At 41.4% G+C, this 20,366-nt stretch overlaps 1 protein-coding gene across 1 annotated transcript; it reads right to left on the reverse strand.

The window, feature by feature from the left end:
* Positions 1-387: 387 nt before the first annotated feature.
* Positions 388-19,164, reverse strand: LOC113672822 (sacsin-like). The gene is made up of 10 exons (XM_089182610.1): positions 19,034-19,164; positions 18,504-18,552; positions 17,526-17,626; positions 17,117-17,227; positions 16,698-16,845; positions 15,055-16,063; positions 14,238-14,812; positions 2,743-13,862; positions 2,202-2,481; positions 388-1,139 (listed from the first exon to the last, which is right to left on the reverse strand). The coding sequence occupies exons 2-9, from the start codon at positions 18,505-18,507 to the stop codon at positions 2,203-2,205; spliced, it is 13,347 nt and encodes a 4,448-aa protein (XP_089038736.1). The 5' UTR covers positions 18,508-18,552; positions 19,034-19,164; the 3' UTR covers positions 388-1,139; position 2,202.
* Positions 19,165-20,366: the final 1,202 nt, after the last annotated feature.

The raw sequence follows: 20,366 nt of genomic DNA on the forward strand, positions 1-20,366 counted from the left end.
TGCCGCTGGCTTTTTAGAACCCCTAACCCATTATAGTTTCCTCTGTGGCCAATTATAAACCCCATATTAGTTTTAAATCCCTACCAGAATTTTCTTACCCACACAATCCCAAAAATGTGCGACTCCATACTGGTAAATCTACAAGGAATGCAACTTCATTATAGTAAATCCAGTCGTGAAAATGCGACCTCGTCTAGCAACACATTCGCATTAGCCCATCGCCAAGAAGAACCCCTTAGGGGAAAAAGCCCTCTAATTTTGATACAATGTAAGAGACCGACCAAAAATGAATACAATGAAAGCTTTTAATTAACCTCAATTCTGCTTGGCAATTTTCGCTGGTAATGATGGCTAATCTACTTTAGGGATAAGAGTAAAAAAAACAGCTTGGTTCTCAACTTTGTTCGATATCATTCTCTCTAAAGATCTTTAATGAACACGTCTTATCTTTAAACTGTTAGAAGGGTTTCGAGGATAGCTTTACTGGTTGTTACTTGTAACATTCTTTTCCCTAGTTCTATCCAGGGGTACCTTTTAACTCTTCAATAAGAACACAAAGTTACAATAAGAAACAATTTCATGGATAGTGTAGAAACATGACGACAAACGTTTTTGCATACTTCAATACTCTTCCTAGCTGTGAGAGCGCAGGTTATCATGGCGTAAAAATAATCCACTAATCTATAAGAGAACCCTGGAAGAATAACAAAGGTAAACCACGAGCTTAATTCTTTTAGATTTGCTTGCATTATTCTAGTCGTGCATAACACTGCTCAGTAATGCATTATATCTCTCTGGCTATTCATGTGCGAATGAATCTTACAGAATTTTCTACTAGCTATTTGTCACGCAATATAATAAAATTTATGAAATAAACTCGCTTGCTTTGATATCAGCTAAGCTTGAAAAGAGTCCTAACAAGGACAACCGTTCATCTTGTCTTTTCTTTCTTTATTTTTCTACTACTTACTTATGCACGCCATCTTGCATAAATGTTTTCTGGCCGAGCAAGTCATGAAAGATACTAGGAACGGTTATCACATTAACCAAGTCCGAAAATTATTCTGGAAACTTGACTTGAAAGACATCTTGGGATGCACAACGAATTATCTCAAGCAAACTGTCTTGAAGAGTGCCTCCTACGTAAAGAATGAAAGAGTGCAGTCATAATCATTGACACAGTTCGAGTTAGCAGAAAAACCTGTTAAGCAAAAATCTTATTGACACTTATCCTTTGAGGTCGAAGTGACTACTTGTATTTGGCATACATATTCCACCACTGCTCACCGAAATTAAAAACAATCCTCATGAACTAATGTCAACACGAAGTCCTGCACGACGTCAAAGGCCATCGGCGCATGAAACACCAAACAATCGTTTAAGATTCAAATTCTTACCTTGTGAAAGGTGAAATATGGTAATTTCTGTTATCTTTCGAGACAAAAGTTTTTAGAGTGGTACAGGCTGGCACACACAGTACCAGGTGTCTCTCTGTTGTTGTTAGGCGAGATACAGAGTCGAACTTTCTTTAAATTTCGGGATATTTGCAGTCATCGTCACATTCTCACGCAGAGAGATAATCTCGGCCCATAATTGTAACAAAACAAGTAAACCAAAACTACAGATTCAACAAAATTTGTAAAAGCGTTTTTTTTTTTCTTTTTTTTTACCCTCACAACAACAAAGATAAACAGTGCACAAAAATTTGCTGCCTATAGGACTAGGTGGACCAATCCCAGCGGATCTTTAGACGCCAGTATTAGAATCAGTAAAAATCGATGCTTTGTACTGGCACTGACGATTTCCTTTTTGCACAAGCGATTTCTATGTATTGTTCAAACGATTAGTGGCAAAATGGCGATTGACGTGGTTTGATGTCACAAGAAACGATTGCTGTATTACATAACACAAGCAATGAAGGTTTAACATCATCGATGGATAATGAAAACTACGATTGATATTTAGTACTAACGTTCTGTCTCTGAACACAGGCAATTCATAATCTTCGATTGGAATTTGAGTCTCACAACGGTGTTTGGTGCAACAAGACATTAGATTGGTGCTTAGCATTAACGATTGACCATTTTAAAACGGCAATCAAATTGAGTTTCACTTACAAGTTCTTGCCAATACTTAAGAGAGAGTTTTAATTCTCGTGGTTAATATTTGTGTTCCAAATGACTCCCCACAGACACACGTACCTTATCTTATTCTGCTTCTAACGTTCTCTAATACCCTTGAGGCTAGATCCACAGCATCTCTCGCCGTTTCTTCCGAATAAACGTCGCTTGGAATCTCAGGAAAATTGACCTGGTCGGGGTAACGCATGCGCGTCGAGTCGCCCACGCGACTTTCAAGCTGGCCCGATAATGTTGTCAGTTGAGAGTCATCAAGCGACAAGGAATTTTGCACTAAGTTGTGAACATTGGTCTTGTTTGAATCTAAAGAATATTGGGCGGCTTTCAGCGCTTTCTCGGCAGCCTGAAAAACAATGAACGTTAGCGTCATGACGCCCGAAGAATTTGAAAAGCACCACTGCATTTAGCAAGGCAAGTCCTGTTTCGAAACTCTCTAAGGAAGGCGCAAATGAACTACAATTATTGTATCCTAAAAGCAAAATAAATCAGATCTTCCATCGCAAGCTATATGGCTCTGTACTAGTAACGTTATTGTATGAGTTCCCTTGGATTTCTTTTTACTAGCAACACATTCGAAATGATTACTGTGCACTCGGTCTCTTACCTGATGACATTTGAAGCAAGCCCACACGAAAGACGGCTTAGCAGAGGAAATGTCGTTATCAGCAGCTGCCAGATCAGCCTCAGCTTGTCTGAACCAGCGTCGTGCCTGTGCAGGTTGGGGATTGGTGGTACAGAAGCTAGGAGGAACTTCCCACGATCGTGATCTGTGGCTCCAGGACCCATAGCTTCTAATGAAGTTCTCTGTGTATTCTTGACGCTGTGAGTTATATTGCCTTACACGAGCTCCCCAGAAGGGAAAATACACACCGTAAGATCCATGAGGGCTCCCAGACTCCATGCATCTACGTAGCTGTTCTCTTTCTAGTCGTTCAATTTCATTTTTTATATGCTGGAAAATCTCCGTGCAGAAGACTTCGTTTCCTGGATTCTTATCTGGATGCCACTGCAAAATAAGTCTCTTGATAATTTGTCTTCTGATGTCCTCTGATAGCTTCCATGCGTCTTCAAGGATTCTTGTGATGTCGTCAAATATCTCCTGGTTATAAAAGGGGGAGCTTCCTGGCTGATCAGACAGGACAGTGGCAGAGGATGCTATCTCTTGAAGACGGTGAAATTTATAAAGCTTAGTGGCGTGGGCAACTTTCGGTTCCTTTTCATGTCCAATGTCTATCTGGTAGGACTTCTCACAAAAGCTGACGTTTTCACCAGAGACGTCTTTGAGTATCACAGCATAAATGAAAACTGCATCCCCTTCTTCAAGATGAAGACTTGGATCATCTAATTCGTATCCAACGTATTCCCCAGGCTCGAAGAATTTGAAAGCTGGATTTAAAAGGTTGTGTTCTGCTATTGGTATGAAGCTTCCTGGTTGTGGAAAAACATCTCCCCTTTCTTTGACGTTCGAATCGTCTTGTCGAATCCCCATGCTATCCAGTAAAGACCAAATCTTACTAGGTTGAGATCCCAGCATCACTGGGATATACATGGTGGCTTCTCGCAGAAGCCCGTTACACACTTCTGCAATCACCTCCGACAACGTTAGAGATATCCTTGACATGGTTTCGTCGACGTCATCGACTGCGTTAACATATACTTTCCAAAACTGGTGACCGGAGTCTAACACCTTTTCTAAAAAGTATGAAACTTTGCGTTCACTCTCTTTGATAGGCACCCCGTTATGAACCAGATGAGTAACGATTCTTTTCATTCCAAGGAATTCAATTCTTTCCAAACCGCTTTTAACAGTTATGAGCATATTTTGATCTAGACTACGACCTCGGCTGACGTGGCGAAGAAGTCTCACAATTCCTCGATAGAACTGTTCTGAGTGGAGCTGTTTCCTTAATGAACTAGCAGCACCTATGTCAAAACCTTTGGCGTTATCACTGGAATTCAAGAACTTCTCTTCAATTACGCCTGACATCATGTGTGGTCGGACTTTACTGGGGAGCAGCATGATTAAATCTTCATAGTTTGCATTATTTTTGCAGCTTACGTTGGCTCTGTCGAGGTCGACCACAAAAGGTGCGTTGAAGTTTTTGATACGATCACGATAGAGGGAAGTATTCTCGAAGATCAGCTCGGTAGCCTTCATCAGTGTGACCTTAAGTCTCCCGTTGTTGTCATCCAAACAAGCGCTGTAAGAACAGGTAGCGGGGAGGTACAACGACGAAATAACCTGAGCTGCATCAGGTGAGTCTTGCATTGTTTCCATGAGGCCTTTGACCGCTCTCAAAGCACAGTTAACCTCATTTACATGTAGGCTTTCGTCTTGACATTGTTTGTGCAACATGTCTAATACCATGACGTAGTTGGAAGGTGTGACAGATGGAGAACATCCCAGGTATTCGAAGAGTTTCGAAAACCTACTTAATTCGTTTGGCATTCTGTACAGAAATGGCTTGATTTCAAGGCTCTCATACAACTCGATAACCACTTGTTTAGCAAAAACAAAACGTTGACCTTCTTGTACCAAAATACAGGGTGTATGATCAAGTCGTTCCTTCGCGAAAGTACTTGAAGGGGAGTTTTTCTGCAAAACACTGTAGATCCTCAACATCACTGACGTTCTGGTCACCCTCTGATCATAGGTAACGTCCACTTCGTTCTCTTTTGCCAATCGAGAGCATACATTTTGGCAGTGAAAGACAACTTGGTTCATGGTCGGCTCAGCTAGAATATGAAGGTGGGAGATGACAGCATTGCAGAGGGCATGCTCATTTTTCCACCCCTTGAATTCCATCAAGTATACATATTCTCTTGGATTTGCCCATTGTGGAAGGATTGATGCCGTTGTCCACGCTGCCTTACCGTGCTCTGGTAACAAAGAACTCTTAAATGCGATGTAGGGAATCTGGCCATCCCTTCCTTCACCGAACTGAGGATGAATTGCTCGTAATTCGGCACCCACTGGATCTGTGGCTATAAACCGGATGTCACAAATAGAATGCAAAAGCCCTTCTTCCACAAGATTCTTTCGACTGAACAAGTGTTTCACTAGTACCTTGGACTTTTTGTAAGTTACATCATTTTTCTGCGTCTCACCTTCGCGTTCAATTTCAATGGCAAACTCCAGAAATAGATCAGCAGAAACCTCACAGGTCAACCCAATTTTCATCAAAAACTGCAGCCATTCGGGCGTGTTGAATGGCTCTGGGGGAAACATGTCTTTAGGAAGTAGTACACTGAAAACTTCATGTCCAGGTTTATAGAAAAAGGACGCCCGCTTCAAACTTCCATCAGTAAAGGGAACAAAAGCTGTTTCACTCAAACAGCCGAGCAACTTCTGCTCGTCGCTCTTGCCTTCTTGTGATAGTCTTGGCAAAATGACCTCACGAATGTGCTTAAGATGAGTAAATCTTGCCGTGCTGCTAAAAATTTCCATGTTCTGCAATATGACTTTACAGTAGAAGTCAACTGCAGAGACACATTTGAACTCAAGAAATTTGTACAATGGAAGCAGGCGTTTCCACTCTTCTAAAAAAACCACGCTTAATCTACTCCCCAGCTGCTCCATTTCTTCGCGTGGGATACCAAATGGTAGGACGCAAATCGTTTCACACCAAGTACTTGTGAATCCCCCGTGAGTTGTTTGATAGAATGGCAGTTTCATCAGTGTACGCTTGTCGCGTTCCTGCAGCCTTTCCACATTACGACTGAAATAATCCAAAATGTTACGACATTCTATTCCCGTCAATTTGTCCTCAATAGCTTTGGGGTTCGTTGACATCTTAAGCTCCAGTGATTTTAGAACGGATTCTGGTGTCTTAAGTGATGCTACCAACTTTCGTGCAAGGTACATTGACTCGGTAGGCAAGAAACTGTAGTTCACCTCGGCTAGGCTCAGCTTCCTCAGAGACTCAACAAGTTTGCAAATATCGGCATCGATATCGGAGCCTGAAAAATCAAGTACAGCCTTTGCAAGATTAAGGGGAACAAGGAAGTGTTCTGTTTTACCCGATGGTGCCATCTTGGTTGTTTCAGTACATGGAAGAATACTCCAATTTGAGAGTGGTTCAAGAATTGTCTTAATTCTTTCAATCTCTTCTCCTTGTGATAGAGTTTTCCTTTCTTCCTTAAAAAGACTTTCTGTTTCTTCACCCAGAAACTTCCAAACTGCTTCCACCCATTGCTTATTAGGCACTGATATTTGCGTCGGGCACCATGCAACGAAGCGATCGCTGGTAGAATACTCACGTGGTAGGGTCCGATCCAAAAATGTGGCAAAATCTTTTACTCCAAAACGTTTAAACACAGGTGACTCCTGACTCTTCGCAGCGTTGAAGATGCGAAGTCTCACATCATGGTGGACAAACATATCACTGCACTGTGGTAAGATACCATGATGACGCGATAGATACTTGGGATCATCCGGACTGAAAGTGTGTAGGTGCTCGTTCTGTGTTACGAGTAAAGGCACTCCTGACAGGTTTTCCATGAAGTTTTCGTCATCCTTGCAGTAGTTCAAAACGAGCAAAACGTCTCCAATCTCCTTAAATGGCGTATTTTTTATATGAACAGACATGGGTCCAACACAGCAGAGCGGACTGTCATCATTGAAAGTCTTGTAGAACGCCATTATTGCAGAGGGTGAGACACAGTGCGATTCCACGCCAGATTTTTTCAGTGCATCATACACTAAAGTCGAGAATTTCACGAGGTTAAAGCCTGTATGTAGAAGAATGTCTTCGAATCTCCTTATCTTTTCCGTTCTTAGTTTTTCCTCTTTCTCCGGGTCGCTTCCATAAATGGGGCGTCTCGGTTTTCTGGCGAAACAATCACTTGCCCCCAGATTATTGAAAAATGCCTTTTCTTTTCCCTTACCTGCCGGAGGAAGCCATGTTAATTGAGTCTCCTCGTCATTCCTTTCTGATCTGCCACCTCTCACCACAGGGAGGAGTCTTAATCCCTTTTCGTCCATCCCTCGATAAACGGATCGTATTAAGGTCGCCCAGTAGGTTTCTTCTGAAGTAAACAAAGGGAAAAGCTTTTCGTACTCATAAATCTTTGCAATCAAAGCATCGTTGTTGCAATGAAGTTTACTTTGTGCCAAAGTTGGAGAGATTTGGATGTGAAAAAAACTCCTGACTTCATCCAGAAGCTTCAGGTAACATGATGCAATCACGTCTTCAAACAGAGCATTGTTCCAGTCAGTGCGAGAATCACCAGCTTTGTCTCTCCACAAATTTCTTCTTGACTCGTGATCCAATGCAAAATGTCCATTAATGTGTAATGGGAGACTAGTCTCGAGAGGAAGTGGAAGGAAACAGTAAGCTTTTTTCGCTCTAATTTCAGGCTCATCAAGCGTGGAATTTTTTTCCAGAAGGCAGGCAACTCCACCACGAGGTAACATTCCCAGACTCCCCCTTCTGTAAGCATCTGTTATGCTTGGTTGCACCTGTTTCTCAAAGCCAACTTGCTGAACAACTAACCACTTTTCTTGGTTGCCACGGTTGTCCTCTAGATTCAGAACATATGAACAGTTTTTAACCTCGATGTCATATGGGTAAATGTCGCTTGGTTGTTCAGCTGATTTTCTAATATTCTTGATAAAGGTGGCAAACTCTTGCCTTTTCGTTTCGTCCTCCGCCGACAATACTGCTGCGACGGAATAGACGTTTATTCTTTCTCCAGTCGTAGGGTCTATGTCACACAAGGTGATCTTCCTCACGTTGTTCACAAAGATCATAACCTCGAAGAGTTCTTCTCTGAGTGCTTTCATCATGTCTTCTAACGCGTCAGGTGTAACTGAGGTCTCGGATATCTCAGAGCTATTCGCCATCTCTACTGTTCGTAATGGAAAACGGAACATTGTCGAATTTTGCACGGGACACTCTTTCTGGTCATAGCAAGAGAAAACGTCCGGAAACACTTTTTTGAGCTTTTCCACTTCTCTGAACATCATTCCTGGTTTCCATTCAGTTGCACCTGGTACGTATTTGTAGTGGGGATCAAATATACACAAAATGTCGCCTATCTCTTCACTGCAAGAGACGAACGAAGGTACGTCTGTTAGATGGTACACAGCATTGAAACCAACACCATACTGACCAGTTTTGTTGGGATCGTCTCCTTTGCTGCCTTCGCCGAGATTTTGTATTCCTACGATATCAGCCTCCGTAAATGGTTTGTTGTTGTACACACACAACGCAGGGCCCTGGAGCATTTTCCAGGAGTCTCTAAATACTTTTTCGTCAAAGTGTTGTCGAGGGTCGCTGATAAAGCATATCTCTGTTGCTTGTGCATCATCGGCATTCTGAAGAAGTTCTTTCAGTATCTCTTTCTCACATGGATAGGCTGTAAGAATCCGCCTTAGACGATTTTTAAGTTTCTCGCTTTGTCCAAAAGGAATCCCAGTAGAGAAACGATTTAGAGTTTCCTCGCGACGGGTCTTGACACCAAGTTGAGCACTCACTGGAAAAGGAATCATTTCATTTACAAGACATACACCACTTTCGTCTGGTATCCAGTCGCAATCTCCCATAGAAAGATCGTCAACAGGTCTCATCACACCCATGGAATCAGGAAGAAATACTGTATCTTGTTCTCCTTCATCTCCGACACCTTGTGTACTACGCCTCTTTAAAATATTTCCCAGTTGAACAGCCATGTTAACTGCTACTTGAATACTCTTCTCATCGAGATTTTCTTCCCCAAATATGTGCTTTATTTGATTCAAAGAAGCTATGAAATCGTCGGCATCGAAGGCAGCCTTCACTCCCGCAGTTTTCATGAAGCCTTTAAAACGCTTTGCTAAATCTTGTGGAAGCTGGCGAAGATATGGAGAACAATCGCAATGCAGCTCGAGAGCTACTTTCTCCGTTAAGACAAATTCCCCCTCACAGAGAATAAACTTTTTCCCGCTAAACAACCCTCGTACTTCCTTCTCTGTGATGCACTTGTTAGAAAGAGCTTCCTCGAGATACCCGTATGCTTCCAAGCAAACTTCTTTCAAGCTTTCGATCTCAAAGGGGTCCAGATTCTGTGTGCTAACAGACGCGGCAATATTAAGTTGCATTTTAACGTGGTCTAATGTAGCCTGTTTAGTGTCCAACTGCAGGAACGCTTGGATGATGGTTGGCAAGTGTAACTCAAGTACTGGCTCAGTGCAGCAGACTAGATTCTTTACTCTATTCGGAAAGGACTCTGCAGGAGACATGAATACTCGGCCATTCTTAAAGTGCAATTCATCTGCTTTCCAAGGGAGAGGGAAACTTTTAGGCCTCTGAAGCACCGGCAAAAATCTGGCGTGTAAAAATGTCTCCCGAGATTCAAAGGAAGCACGATTTTCATTACCATGCATCAAATTTCTTTCTAGATGATCGATTAGGTCTTTTGTACGCTTCAACGCTGATTCACTGCAATGATAACTTAATAGACTGATACTCTGCGCCCTTTCTGCAAGCCGTGGCCACGGGAGATCATCTGCCAACATTCCAAGTTGCTCAAGTTTGGCAAGTCGAAAACTGTTTAGGAAGGTGTCTCTTGTTCCAGATGGAAACATTTCGTCCTCCTGGCTGAACAGAGAGGCCGCTAACTTGGTCGGGTGGATGAGGTGGGCAGGACACTTAAGTTTTCGACCATTTGGTGTGGTTGGAATACACGCATATGACTTGATTAGATCGTCAAACTCTCCATCTTTGTCATCAAGTGCGTACAATACCAAGTGGTCGCGCAGGTGTGGTGGAACCGAAGCAATGTTTGGAAAGAATAACTCACGGAAGAATTTACTCTTGTCGTAGTTTTTCTCCTGAATTTTTGTCACGAGATCATAACTGACAAATGACTGGTAAACCTCAGCTGGAAGGTCAATGATGACTGTATCCTCTTTCTTGAAAAACTTCAAAACCTCAAAAGACAGCTCCCCGATTTTAGGATCATACCGAAAGCTAGGCTCTAGAAATACCACATGATTGATGTTCACCCACTGGCTTCCATTGGAAAAGAGAGAGTAGCCTCCACTCGCCAAACTTTGGTAGAACGAACGCGCAAGGGGCTCGCAATTCTGCTCTACGTCACACGCCTTAGGCCATAGTGAATAAAACTGGTACTTGTCAGAAGCTAAAGTCTTGACGTCCTCCAGAAGGTCCAGATAAGCTTCACATACGGAGTCTTGCATGAGACTATTGTTCCACTCTACCCCAACGGAATCTTTATCGTCTGCTGTCTTCTCCTTCAAGCTTCGCCTGCTGGAAGCCACTGCAAACGCTCCATTTACATGAACCGGGAAACCACTTTTAATTGGAAGTGGAAGATAGCAGAATAGTTTTCCTACAGGACGTTGTATATCCGCAGCGACTTGATCAACAACAGGTACTGGTAAGAGTTTTCCACTACCATCGAAAGTCAATCTGGCAGCTACCCCCGCTGATGGAAGTAGACTTTTGTCATCCCTTTTAAACTGCGCTGTGAGTCCTTTGCCCATAGAAGATGCAACCAGCCAAATCTGAGACTCATCTGACATGTAAGCCTCGGCTTCAACAAACGGTTTTCCGCTCTCCGTAGTGGTGCTCTTAATGATAATTGTAAGCGCAGAACTAAGAACGGCAGGCGTGGAGCTATTCGCATCTCCTCCATTCTTCGCAACTACAGATGATGCTTGCAAAAAATTACACTGTTGCAAAAGGTACTGTTCTTCCTTACTAAGCTTCTCAGCAGCATGAGAAAGTGAAACTGGAAAAGACAATTCCCTTAGGATCCCTTCTCTACAAAATGACTTTCTAACTTCAAGCATAAGCGAAGGTGGACAAAAAAGGTTCGAGTCTTTCGGTAAATGATAAATGCTAACCCGGACCACATTTTGCGTGAAGAGAAGAAGAGTCTTTGCACCAGAGGCGAAAAGCTTTAAGAGTTCTTTCATTTGTTCGTTGTCGTAATGAAGTTGCTTGATTTCACTTTTAATGGCTTGCTCTCTAGTACGTAATGGAAAACGGAACAGAGTTCCAGGGTACGAGTAGTCGTCTTTGTTCAGGTGAAGATCGCAATCAAATATTCCATTGAACGGTTTAAACTGATTGCTGAGACTCCGAAGTCTCTTTGTGTTTTTGTTGAGATTTATCTTTATTCCAGGCTTGCTCTTATTTCTTATTGCCTTCCCAAGATAGAATTTGTTTGGGTCGAAAATCACAAAGTAATTTCTGCTCAAGAACATCGGAACATCTGTCAGATTGTAGACTGCGTTGAAACCAAGTCCAAATTTGCCAATTTTCTCAGTTTCTTGTTCTTTTGTAGCACCATTTAATTTTGTGATGTTTGCAAAATCTTCGTCTCTGAATTCGGCATCGTTGTAGACCCACAAAGCAGGACCCTGGCAGTGTTTCATTTCTTCGTCAATCAGGCAGGTCATGGCATCCTGGTTCGTTCGTTCGTCATATAGAAATCTCACTTCAGTAGCACCTGCATCGTCTGCGTTTTGAACAAGCTCTTTGGGTACTGCAAAGCCATCAGAATAGTCCTCCAGAAGTCTACTAAGTCTACGAGTAAGTTTTTCTTCTTGTCCGAATTCCTCTCCAAAATCGAGCTCGTCTGACTCTAACATTCGATTCATTAACGTTGGAACGCGCAAAAGTTCCGCTGTGCTGTTTGGAATGTTTGGATGTACATAAAAATATTCCATGCCTTCATCTTCTCCACCATGGTTACTTCTTTCTAGCCAATCATGTTCGCAGTACATACATCTCTCAACTGGTGCAAGCTTAACATACGCATCGTCTTCCACATGTGTCGGAATGAGCACCTTTTCTTGAAGTTCGGGTGGCAACCGATCACCAACGTTTGGCTTAATTTCATTCAAAATGTCCACAGACAACTGCAAGTCCCTTCGTACCTCTGCCGTAGGAAGCCGAGGGTGATTATCGTACTTCTCCTTTATTAGGTGAAGAACCTCTAGCAAGAATGCGTCATCGCACTTCTCTTGTAAGCCAAACTTTTCAAACAGCTTGTAGAATCTTGCCACCTCTGAGGGAAGGGAACAGATATATGGTGACAGATCAATCGGAGGTTTCTGAGATATCAGGAATCTGGGGGAAGAAAATCCATCTCCGTTCCAAATCCACGGAGGGTTCTTCACATTCTCCAAAGCGGTAAGTACATCGTTATGATCTGCACGACTGAGAAAGGCGTACATTTCCTGGGCGACGATAATATAACGCGGCTTTTCTCGTGCACTGTAGCAACTTATTACATTCAGCAAGTGCTGCACGAGGTCCAAAACAGCCGGGTCTGCATCCCACGAAAAGAAGCGGGTTAATTGACTACATGGCTCAGCTTTGACAAGTGGTTTTACTGATCCAATGATGTTTGCTGCTTGTTTGTACTTGACATCTGAAGGCTTTAGGAAATAAGGTTCTGAGTGCGTTTCTCCCCAGAACGGTAGACTTTCGGGGAAGTCGTCAGGTTTTTGTCTGATCACAGAGACCCATGGAATACCCTTTAGATACATCCCCAGCTCTACTAAACCTGACGTTCCAGAGACGATCTCTTCAAGTTTTGCCGGATTGCTAGTTAGGAATGACATGATCGCTGATGACTTCATTTCCGCTGCAGAAAGGTCAGAAATGTTATTCACTGCTTTTGCGCTTTCGTACACATTGTGCCCTGTGATTTCTCCTTCACCTTTCATGCCAAGGCACTCTAAGATTACTAGAGCTGTAGGTTGAACGTACTTTCCAACAGGAAACACATCTTCTTCAACGAAAATTCTTTTTAAGAAGTCTTCTCTGGGATCAAATACCTCCTTGGGTCTCACTCTGTCATTTTTAGTTGAGACAAAGGGCAGGTCTTTTAACTGATTCTGAAATCTCTCATCCTCTGCGGTGTAAACGTGATATCTATCCATCACGAATTCCATGAGGTTGTCAATTTCTTCAGTGGAGTAACGCTGACCTATTACATCCGGAAATATCACCTCAAGCAAAACCTCAGAACGTGTCAAGACTTGAATGTCTAACAAACCTGCTAATCTCTTTGCATCGTTCTCTCTAATGTCGATTAGATCTCTGAGGGTCTTCACCGGAAACGCTTCGTCAGGTGCAGCGCAAAGGCCATCACTTTTAGAAACAAAGGCTCCGGACAAAGTCTCAAACAGAGGGATGCATCTCAGGACTTTCTTCTCATCTGGACTGAGCGAAGAGGCTTTGGCAAAAAACCTCCCAAAACATCGTTTACCATCGTCTGTTATGGTTTGCACGGCGGCGGGCTTTAAGGAAAGAAAAGCTGCCACAGCTTTTAAGACCCCTTGAACTGATGGCTGATGAACAAACGTTTCCGAAACGGCTGGGTGCTGGCCAAGGAACCATGGATACCCTTGCATTACTGTAACACCAAGCTCCTTCAAAGCTCCGACTATGGCGTCATCTAAAGAATCGCCATGAAGGCTTCTCACGACAACATCAGATAGCTGTTTAAGTCTCACGAGGGTAATCGGAGCTTTCGACATATCTAATGGAAGTACTGGCAGGCCTTCAAGTCTGCAAATCTCGTCTACAGAGGGGAAGTTCTCTCTCAGGTACGCCCAAATATTTCCTAGCCAGTCATCGGACGGATGGCCTCCAACTCCAGGATTCCACAAAATGTGTTGTCCCTCTAACCATCCAGGTGGGAGTGACGACGGGAGAAGTTTGGCAACGTCATCCTTGGTGAGATGCCGTAATTGAGTGCATCCTGTTAGAAAAGTAACGAGACTCTTCAGAAAATCTTATTTTGCTCTTATAAGTGAAAAACCTTCAGACATACTGCATCTAAATACGGCAATATCGTGAAAACAGGTCTCGCATAATTGGAGCAGGTTACCATACAAAATCATGAAAGTTAGGAAAATAATTGTGAATTGATTACATGATAGCAAAAAAGATAACTCAGAGATCTCAATTGTATCGATTTCCTCCGTGGGATAATACACGATGGTCTTTTAAATTTGTCACTCTACAATTCAAGGTTCTAGTAACCTAAAAAAATATATTTTCAGATGCAGAGTACTAGCTTAATTCTTCGTACGGCTCCTTTCGTTGTTGTAACAACTACTTCTAAATTGCATACCTTGTCTTGCAACTGCTTCTAGTTGTCGTGACAAATCTTTGTCGATGCTCTCATCAAGGAACTTTTGTTGTGGACACGGTAAGAGTTTACGGGGATGTGCTGGTGACGAAATGTAAACAGTCTCTCCCGTATTGGAAAACGACATGAACTGCTCGTTGGAAATCGGTAACAGCTCCAATCCAAGTAGGTCAGAAAAGCAACCATCTTTGAGGACAAAATCAAGCAGCAAAAGTTTTTCTGACCGTGGTAAGTTTGAGTAGCTAGAGGGGACATTCTTTAGGACTCTTCGCGTCAACGAAGGTGTTACTTCTGCACTCAACGTTGAGTACAAGCAAATGGCTTTTAGGGCGTGCTCGGGTAAACAGGCGACGTTTTCATTCGCTGCAAGAAAAACGTTCACCAGCAATTCCTTAGGATCACTTCCTGCAAGTCTTTCAACGATCGCGTCTGCCAATTTTATCCATTTTCCTCCTTGAGCCGGAGTGTAGATGATGCTTTTGTCGAGAAGCAACTCAAATAGGGGTTTCTCCACTCTTTTCCACTTCTGGTCGATGTTAGTTGTATCAGGCCATGCTCTATTCAAAGGAGAAATTATGGAAAACTGTTAAAACTAAAGAAGGACTTTTGGATCCATAAACTGTTTAAGCATGAGATTAGCAGACTTTTATCAACAATAGAGACACAATCAGTCTTAAAGCAGACCGACTGCATGTCTCAATCTATTTTAGCTGTTTCTGTCAACTCGTCTTCTTGAGCTCTTTGCTACATATAGTATTAGCAAAAGAGGCAATTATATTATAGGGGCACACACGCTTACTTGTACACGGCTTCGCTTTGCACGTTGTAGTTCTGCTCGTCCATAGCATCCAGCAGCAGAGAAGCATACGCTTTAGGGATGGCCTCTTGCAGAAGACACTGGTTCCATAACAATGACTTGTCAGTCAGGGGCTGGCCTTCCTTCTCAGCCAGATCTTCTTGTTCAGCTGTAGGCGTCTTAATGTAACGCCTGTTCTGACTCAAAGCAAAGAAGCCGTTGATGTGCACTGGCAATCCTGTCAAACTTGTCTTCTGTACTGGTAGTGGTAAAAAACAAAACACGTGGCCTTTCATGTCTGGCGTTTCTTTTCCAGGGCGTTCTGGCAACTCCATGGCGACACCTACCAGAGGCAGATAGCTGAGATCTTGATCTGAAGCCAAGGTTCTAAATTGTGACGAGATTTCCCCTCCACAAAAGTAGTTAGTAACTAGAAACGAATGTCGCTCTGACGCACTTGGCGTGCCTTTGGAGTAAGTAATTGCCTCAATTGTGATAGGATAAGTTACCCTAACAGTTGCTGGCAATAGTTCAGCTGATGAGATCTTGCTTCGAAACTCATTCCTCTTTTCTCGCACTAACTTGAGGGTATTATCGGTGATTCGGACTTGAAAGGTTTTTCTGGCATCACTGTCCGTTTCTTCTCGAACAAAGAGCTCTATGGATTCCAGATATTGAAGAAAGAGAAGGATCAAATGAGCATCTGCCTCAAAACTTTCAAACAACGTGTGCACCTTTTGGGTGTTGTATAGCGTCTGCGATAGCTTGGATGGTTCTGTCCTTAAAGGGAAACGAAACAATGTCCCATTATAGGATCCCTGTTTGAAGGTTTCCTCTGTACAATCGAGTATTCCTTTGTACGGCTGAAACTGGTCTGGGACGCTGTTTATGATGTCTCGGTCCTCTTTAAATCGCCACCTGTGCCCGGTTCGTTTGCTATTTTCGTCGCTAAAGTACTTTTCGTGCGGATCAATCACTCCGATCTGCGAACCACTTACGATACTTGGTAAATCTGAAAACGAACACAAATAACTTTGTCGCATTTTAACAATCAAATAAAGGAACACATCTTTGCAATATCGGAGAAAAATTGTTGTTTTTCAAAACACCAAGAAAGCATAGCAGAGATAAATACGATCACACGAAGGTAATAACTGTATCTGCAAGGATAGCACAAGCATGATTTTACGTTCAAGTATGAATATTTTCCGGGTTTTCACTTCGGCTAGTTTTTCGATTTACTATTAATCAGCGAAAAAAAAAAACAATCCCCTGAAAAATCTCACAATTTAAAACGCATCCAAAATTTTGCAACCTTCCGTCAAATGGTAAGCTTCTCTGTTAAATTTGATGTCTATTTGTATTCTTAGCATTGCAATTTAAAATCATGAACCGGTAACTTTTGTTAACTTTTGTCAAAATGTAAGGAGTGATAACAGACTCCCAAGCCAGAGGCTCACATAAAATAAGTATAAAATATGTAAACAAATACTAAATGACAAGAAAATAATCTAAATTAAAACTCATTTAAAGGATTCTTTCAGAGTATTTATCTACGACTGTCTATCCAAACGGTCAATATAATGGAAAATTCCTTGGAAACATTCACGTTAGGTTCTGAGAACATAGCAATTTAAGAGACTCACCTGTCATATGAAAAACAGACTTAAAGCCAAGACCAAAACGGCCAACTTTCATCGGGTCTTTGACTTTGATACTATCACACAACATCCGTATGCCCATCCAGTCATCTTTTGTAAACTGAGCATTATTATATGCATAAAGTGCTGGGCCCTGTTACATAAAAACAATCAGGAAGTCACCTCACAAAACGAACTATTAATGAGTCAGGATGTGTTATTCACAATAAAGAGACCAGTTTGTATTAACCACCCAGATTTAGTTGAGTATAATCTACATGGAGCTTTTAACTAAAAATAAATTGTTGCTTAATACCGAAATAAGTAATTAAAAAGTTGATTGATTCAAGCCAACAAGCTATTTTTGACTGTAATAGTGAGAAGTAAAAGGAATTTAAAGTTTGCACATCAATAAACAAATTTACCTGAAATTGAGAAAGACCCTGGTGATGCAGTTTGGCTGTGCCATGGTTGTGTTTGTCGTAGAGGAATTTTACATGACTTGCGTGTGCATCCTCTGCATTTTGGATGAGCTCCTGATACAACAAAACACATTTCAAGATGTAAAATACAGAAGACCAGAAAAGATATATGAAGTAAGCACACATAAATGAAAAGACCTGATAACTCTTGCATGCATCATTGTTCCATATGAACTCAACATATAAACAGGTATCTCCTTTACCCAATTGTGATATTTGACTTGAGGTCTGGCACTTCTGTCGCTTAACCCTCACACAACAGTAATTGAGAGGATGGTTGTCTAAAAGTAACACTAACCCACTCCCCCCACTTTTCAGAGAACTGGTTGTGGTAGCCCTCTTTTCTTCATACCTTCAATATCTGTCCATCATCTGGGTACTGATCTAGGATGGTTCTTAATTGCTGGATCAAAGATGGCCTAATCAAATCAAATCCATCGTCATCATTGTTTGCTAATAAGAAAAATGATATCGTCAGTGACTATCAAAAAAATTCATCCATAATTTTCACCAATTCAATAGTTAAATAAAAAATTACAAATGTCTAACTCCTTGGGTCCAAGCATCTAACTTCTAGCATATCCTATGTAGCATCACCATGTTGTCTTGCATCTAATTGACGATGTATTGCTGGGTACCTTGACCAGTCAGCATTTAATTACTAACCCTGAAGTTGCTTTGTTGCAGTATCCTTTACCAAAACAGAATATTGTGGTTATGTATTGCATGTATGCATGCATACACACAATAATTTGTATAACTCTGTTAAGCTGCAGGTTCATATTCGTTACTCACAGTCACAATCTTTCTCTGTCTGCTGTCAAACAGTCTCTCTCCTCCTGTAATGACTGTGATTATACTCTATACCAAGTAACATTACCAACTGTATAATGTACTGACGTTCTGCTTCTCTACTTCCTGTGTGCTTGCATCCTTTCTGCCCTGCATATTTAATCTACACATAGCTTCCCTCTGTAGCATAAGCTGGTTTGCCTGATGCTTAACACTACCTGTCAGTGTTGCTTGTTTATTTACACTGTCTACCAGTGTTTGAACTGCCTCCTCTTGTACTTGGGTAGCGCTAGATATTGTCTATCTTCATTTATCTGACGTCTTCACCACCTGGTTAGCCAATGGTGGGGTATCCAATACGTGATGTTTAAAACTCTTACTGGCTTCTTTGTAGTTAGAGAAGTGATATTTCATGGAGCCAACTTCGCACGGAGGAATATTCCGGTTATGAAAGGTTTATATCTTAAAGTACGTAACATTTCCTAGCGTTTTAACAAAGATAACATGTGGAAAACATAAAATCAAACTTGCTACTCACCCATTGTTAAAGATACGATGGAATCCTTGGCTTTGTAAGAATGGCTTATCTAAAAAGTGTTTCAATCATTAATAGTAGAAATTTATTAAAGTTAATTTCGGCTGAACTTCGCTGCTGTATATCATAAACTGATCTACATGGCAAATGCCGGTGAATGAGCTCTTTATGCGAAATTCAACCGCTGGTAAATAAGAATATTTCAAAAACCCCCCTTAAGTTAAAAATTGCATAAACATACTTCACGTATTTTGCCCATTTCTTGGTGAAATTCCTTGCGAATACTGCTGATACATAACTGCATCGAGATTCAATATTGAAAGCATTTGGATGGTGTCGATGCTTCTACTGACGATAACTAAAATTACGCGTTGCAGCTCTATAATTGATGCTTATTTCGCAAACGGATGACTCAAACAGTCGGACTTTTGTTAGGTTAACTGATTTCACACCTTTGCAATTTCGCCTGAGCTTTTCTTATTATGTTATAAATTCAGATAATTTACTGAACTCTGGGGCTAGTTTTTACAAACCTCGTCGTCTTTTCCATGAAATCCATCTTTTGCCACAAATTCTTCGGCGAAATGAAGGCAAATTGTGTTTGAAACAATTCCTAAGAACAGAAAATTTTGTTTCCTAGAAATTCAGGAAGTTGGTTAAAAACGATATGTCACGTGGTTAGTCTCATTTTCTCGGAAAACCATTACACATACGTCATTGCTTATCTTTTCTGAATAAAAGCTAGTCCTCTCAAACAAACGAAAAATGCACACGAGGAAATTTATAGAGATGCTTTCATCTTTGGTTGATGGTCTTCCTTTCTGTTGTTGTTGTTGCTTTTTTTTGAAGGGTTAGATTTGATTTTCAGGACGAGTTTTTAGCATTATTTGATATTTAAATATCTTTTTGTCTATAGTGGCGGATGCATCACTAAACTAGAACACGTCAATAACTCTCAAGATGGAAAGTGGCGACTTTCGTTTAAGGTGAGTTTTTTCACCTCTCTTTAATTTTTCCATTTGTAGGTATTTTTCGAGGGTGTGCCCATATTTTGGAGACAGTTTGTATGGGAGTCAATATTAATAAAAACATTTATATTTCTTTCGGGATGGTTCGCTGTGCTGGTACCGGACTGTCTGATCTCGTTAGACATAGACATGACGCCGTCTACTTCATTGTGATCTATATCAATATGCGATGGAGAGTTGAACGAACATGAAAAAGTAAAACAAGAACGGGGGATATGTACACCGACGGATTGCAAGTAACTGGTACATGAAAAATTGATGCGACACTGTTTCAGAAAAGCACCGATAGTGACCAACAGATTGTGAACTGTTTATAATCTCTTGTTGTGACCAAACAGACTTCCTCTAAAATTCTAGGCCGATGAATTGTAATCCGCGGTCGATAGGTAAATCAGCATATCTTTAAGAGAATACCTATTTATTCATTTTTATCATGATTTATCAGTTCTATTCAACTTTTGCAGAAATTTTCCTTGCAAAGCTAATTTGAAAAGCGATCCTTCATCAGGTGTGTTAACCTTGTAAACTTAGCAATGAAAGGATGGATCACAAATTATGTGGAGCATCACTATCCGGTTTCTTTCTGGTTCATTTTCGACTTTCTTTGTTTAGATCGAAGTAAACATCATTTCCTATATGTTAAACCAAGGATGGCTTGATCAGAAACTTGAAAAGTTTATAAAACTAAAGTTTCTTGGCTTTACTGAAAGGTCCTTCTATTTTGGTTTCGGATAACACTGGTTCGACCTAAAACTACTACCCGGATAACCACAGTTGATTAATCCGATCTCAGGCTCCGGCTAAGATAGTCATAACATTTCTGTCGCTAAGATCTACT

This window comes from Pocillopora damicornis, chromosome 9 (genome assembly GCF_964200805.1).
Source record: "Pocillopora damicornis chromosome 9, jaPocDami1.2, whole genome shotgun sequence".
Taxonomy (NCBI): domain Eukaryota; kingdom Metazoa; phylum Cnidaria; class Anthozoa; order Scleractinia; family Pocilloporidae; genus Pocillopora; species Pocillopora damicornis.

Bases quoted from the DNA above. Each gene is read 5' to 3' on its own strand.
- LOC113672822 (XM_089182610.1), bottom strand. The intron at 16,846-17,116 runs GTAAATTTGTTT...TTTATGTAACAG, and splicing joins AGGGTCTTTCTCAATTTCAG to GGCCCAGCACTTTATGCATA. The intron at 14,813-15,054 runs GTAAGCGTGTGT...TCCTTTGAATAG, and splicing joins CAAAGCGAAGCCGTGTACAA to AGCATGGCCTGATACAACTA.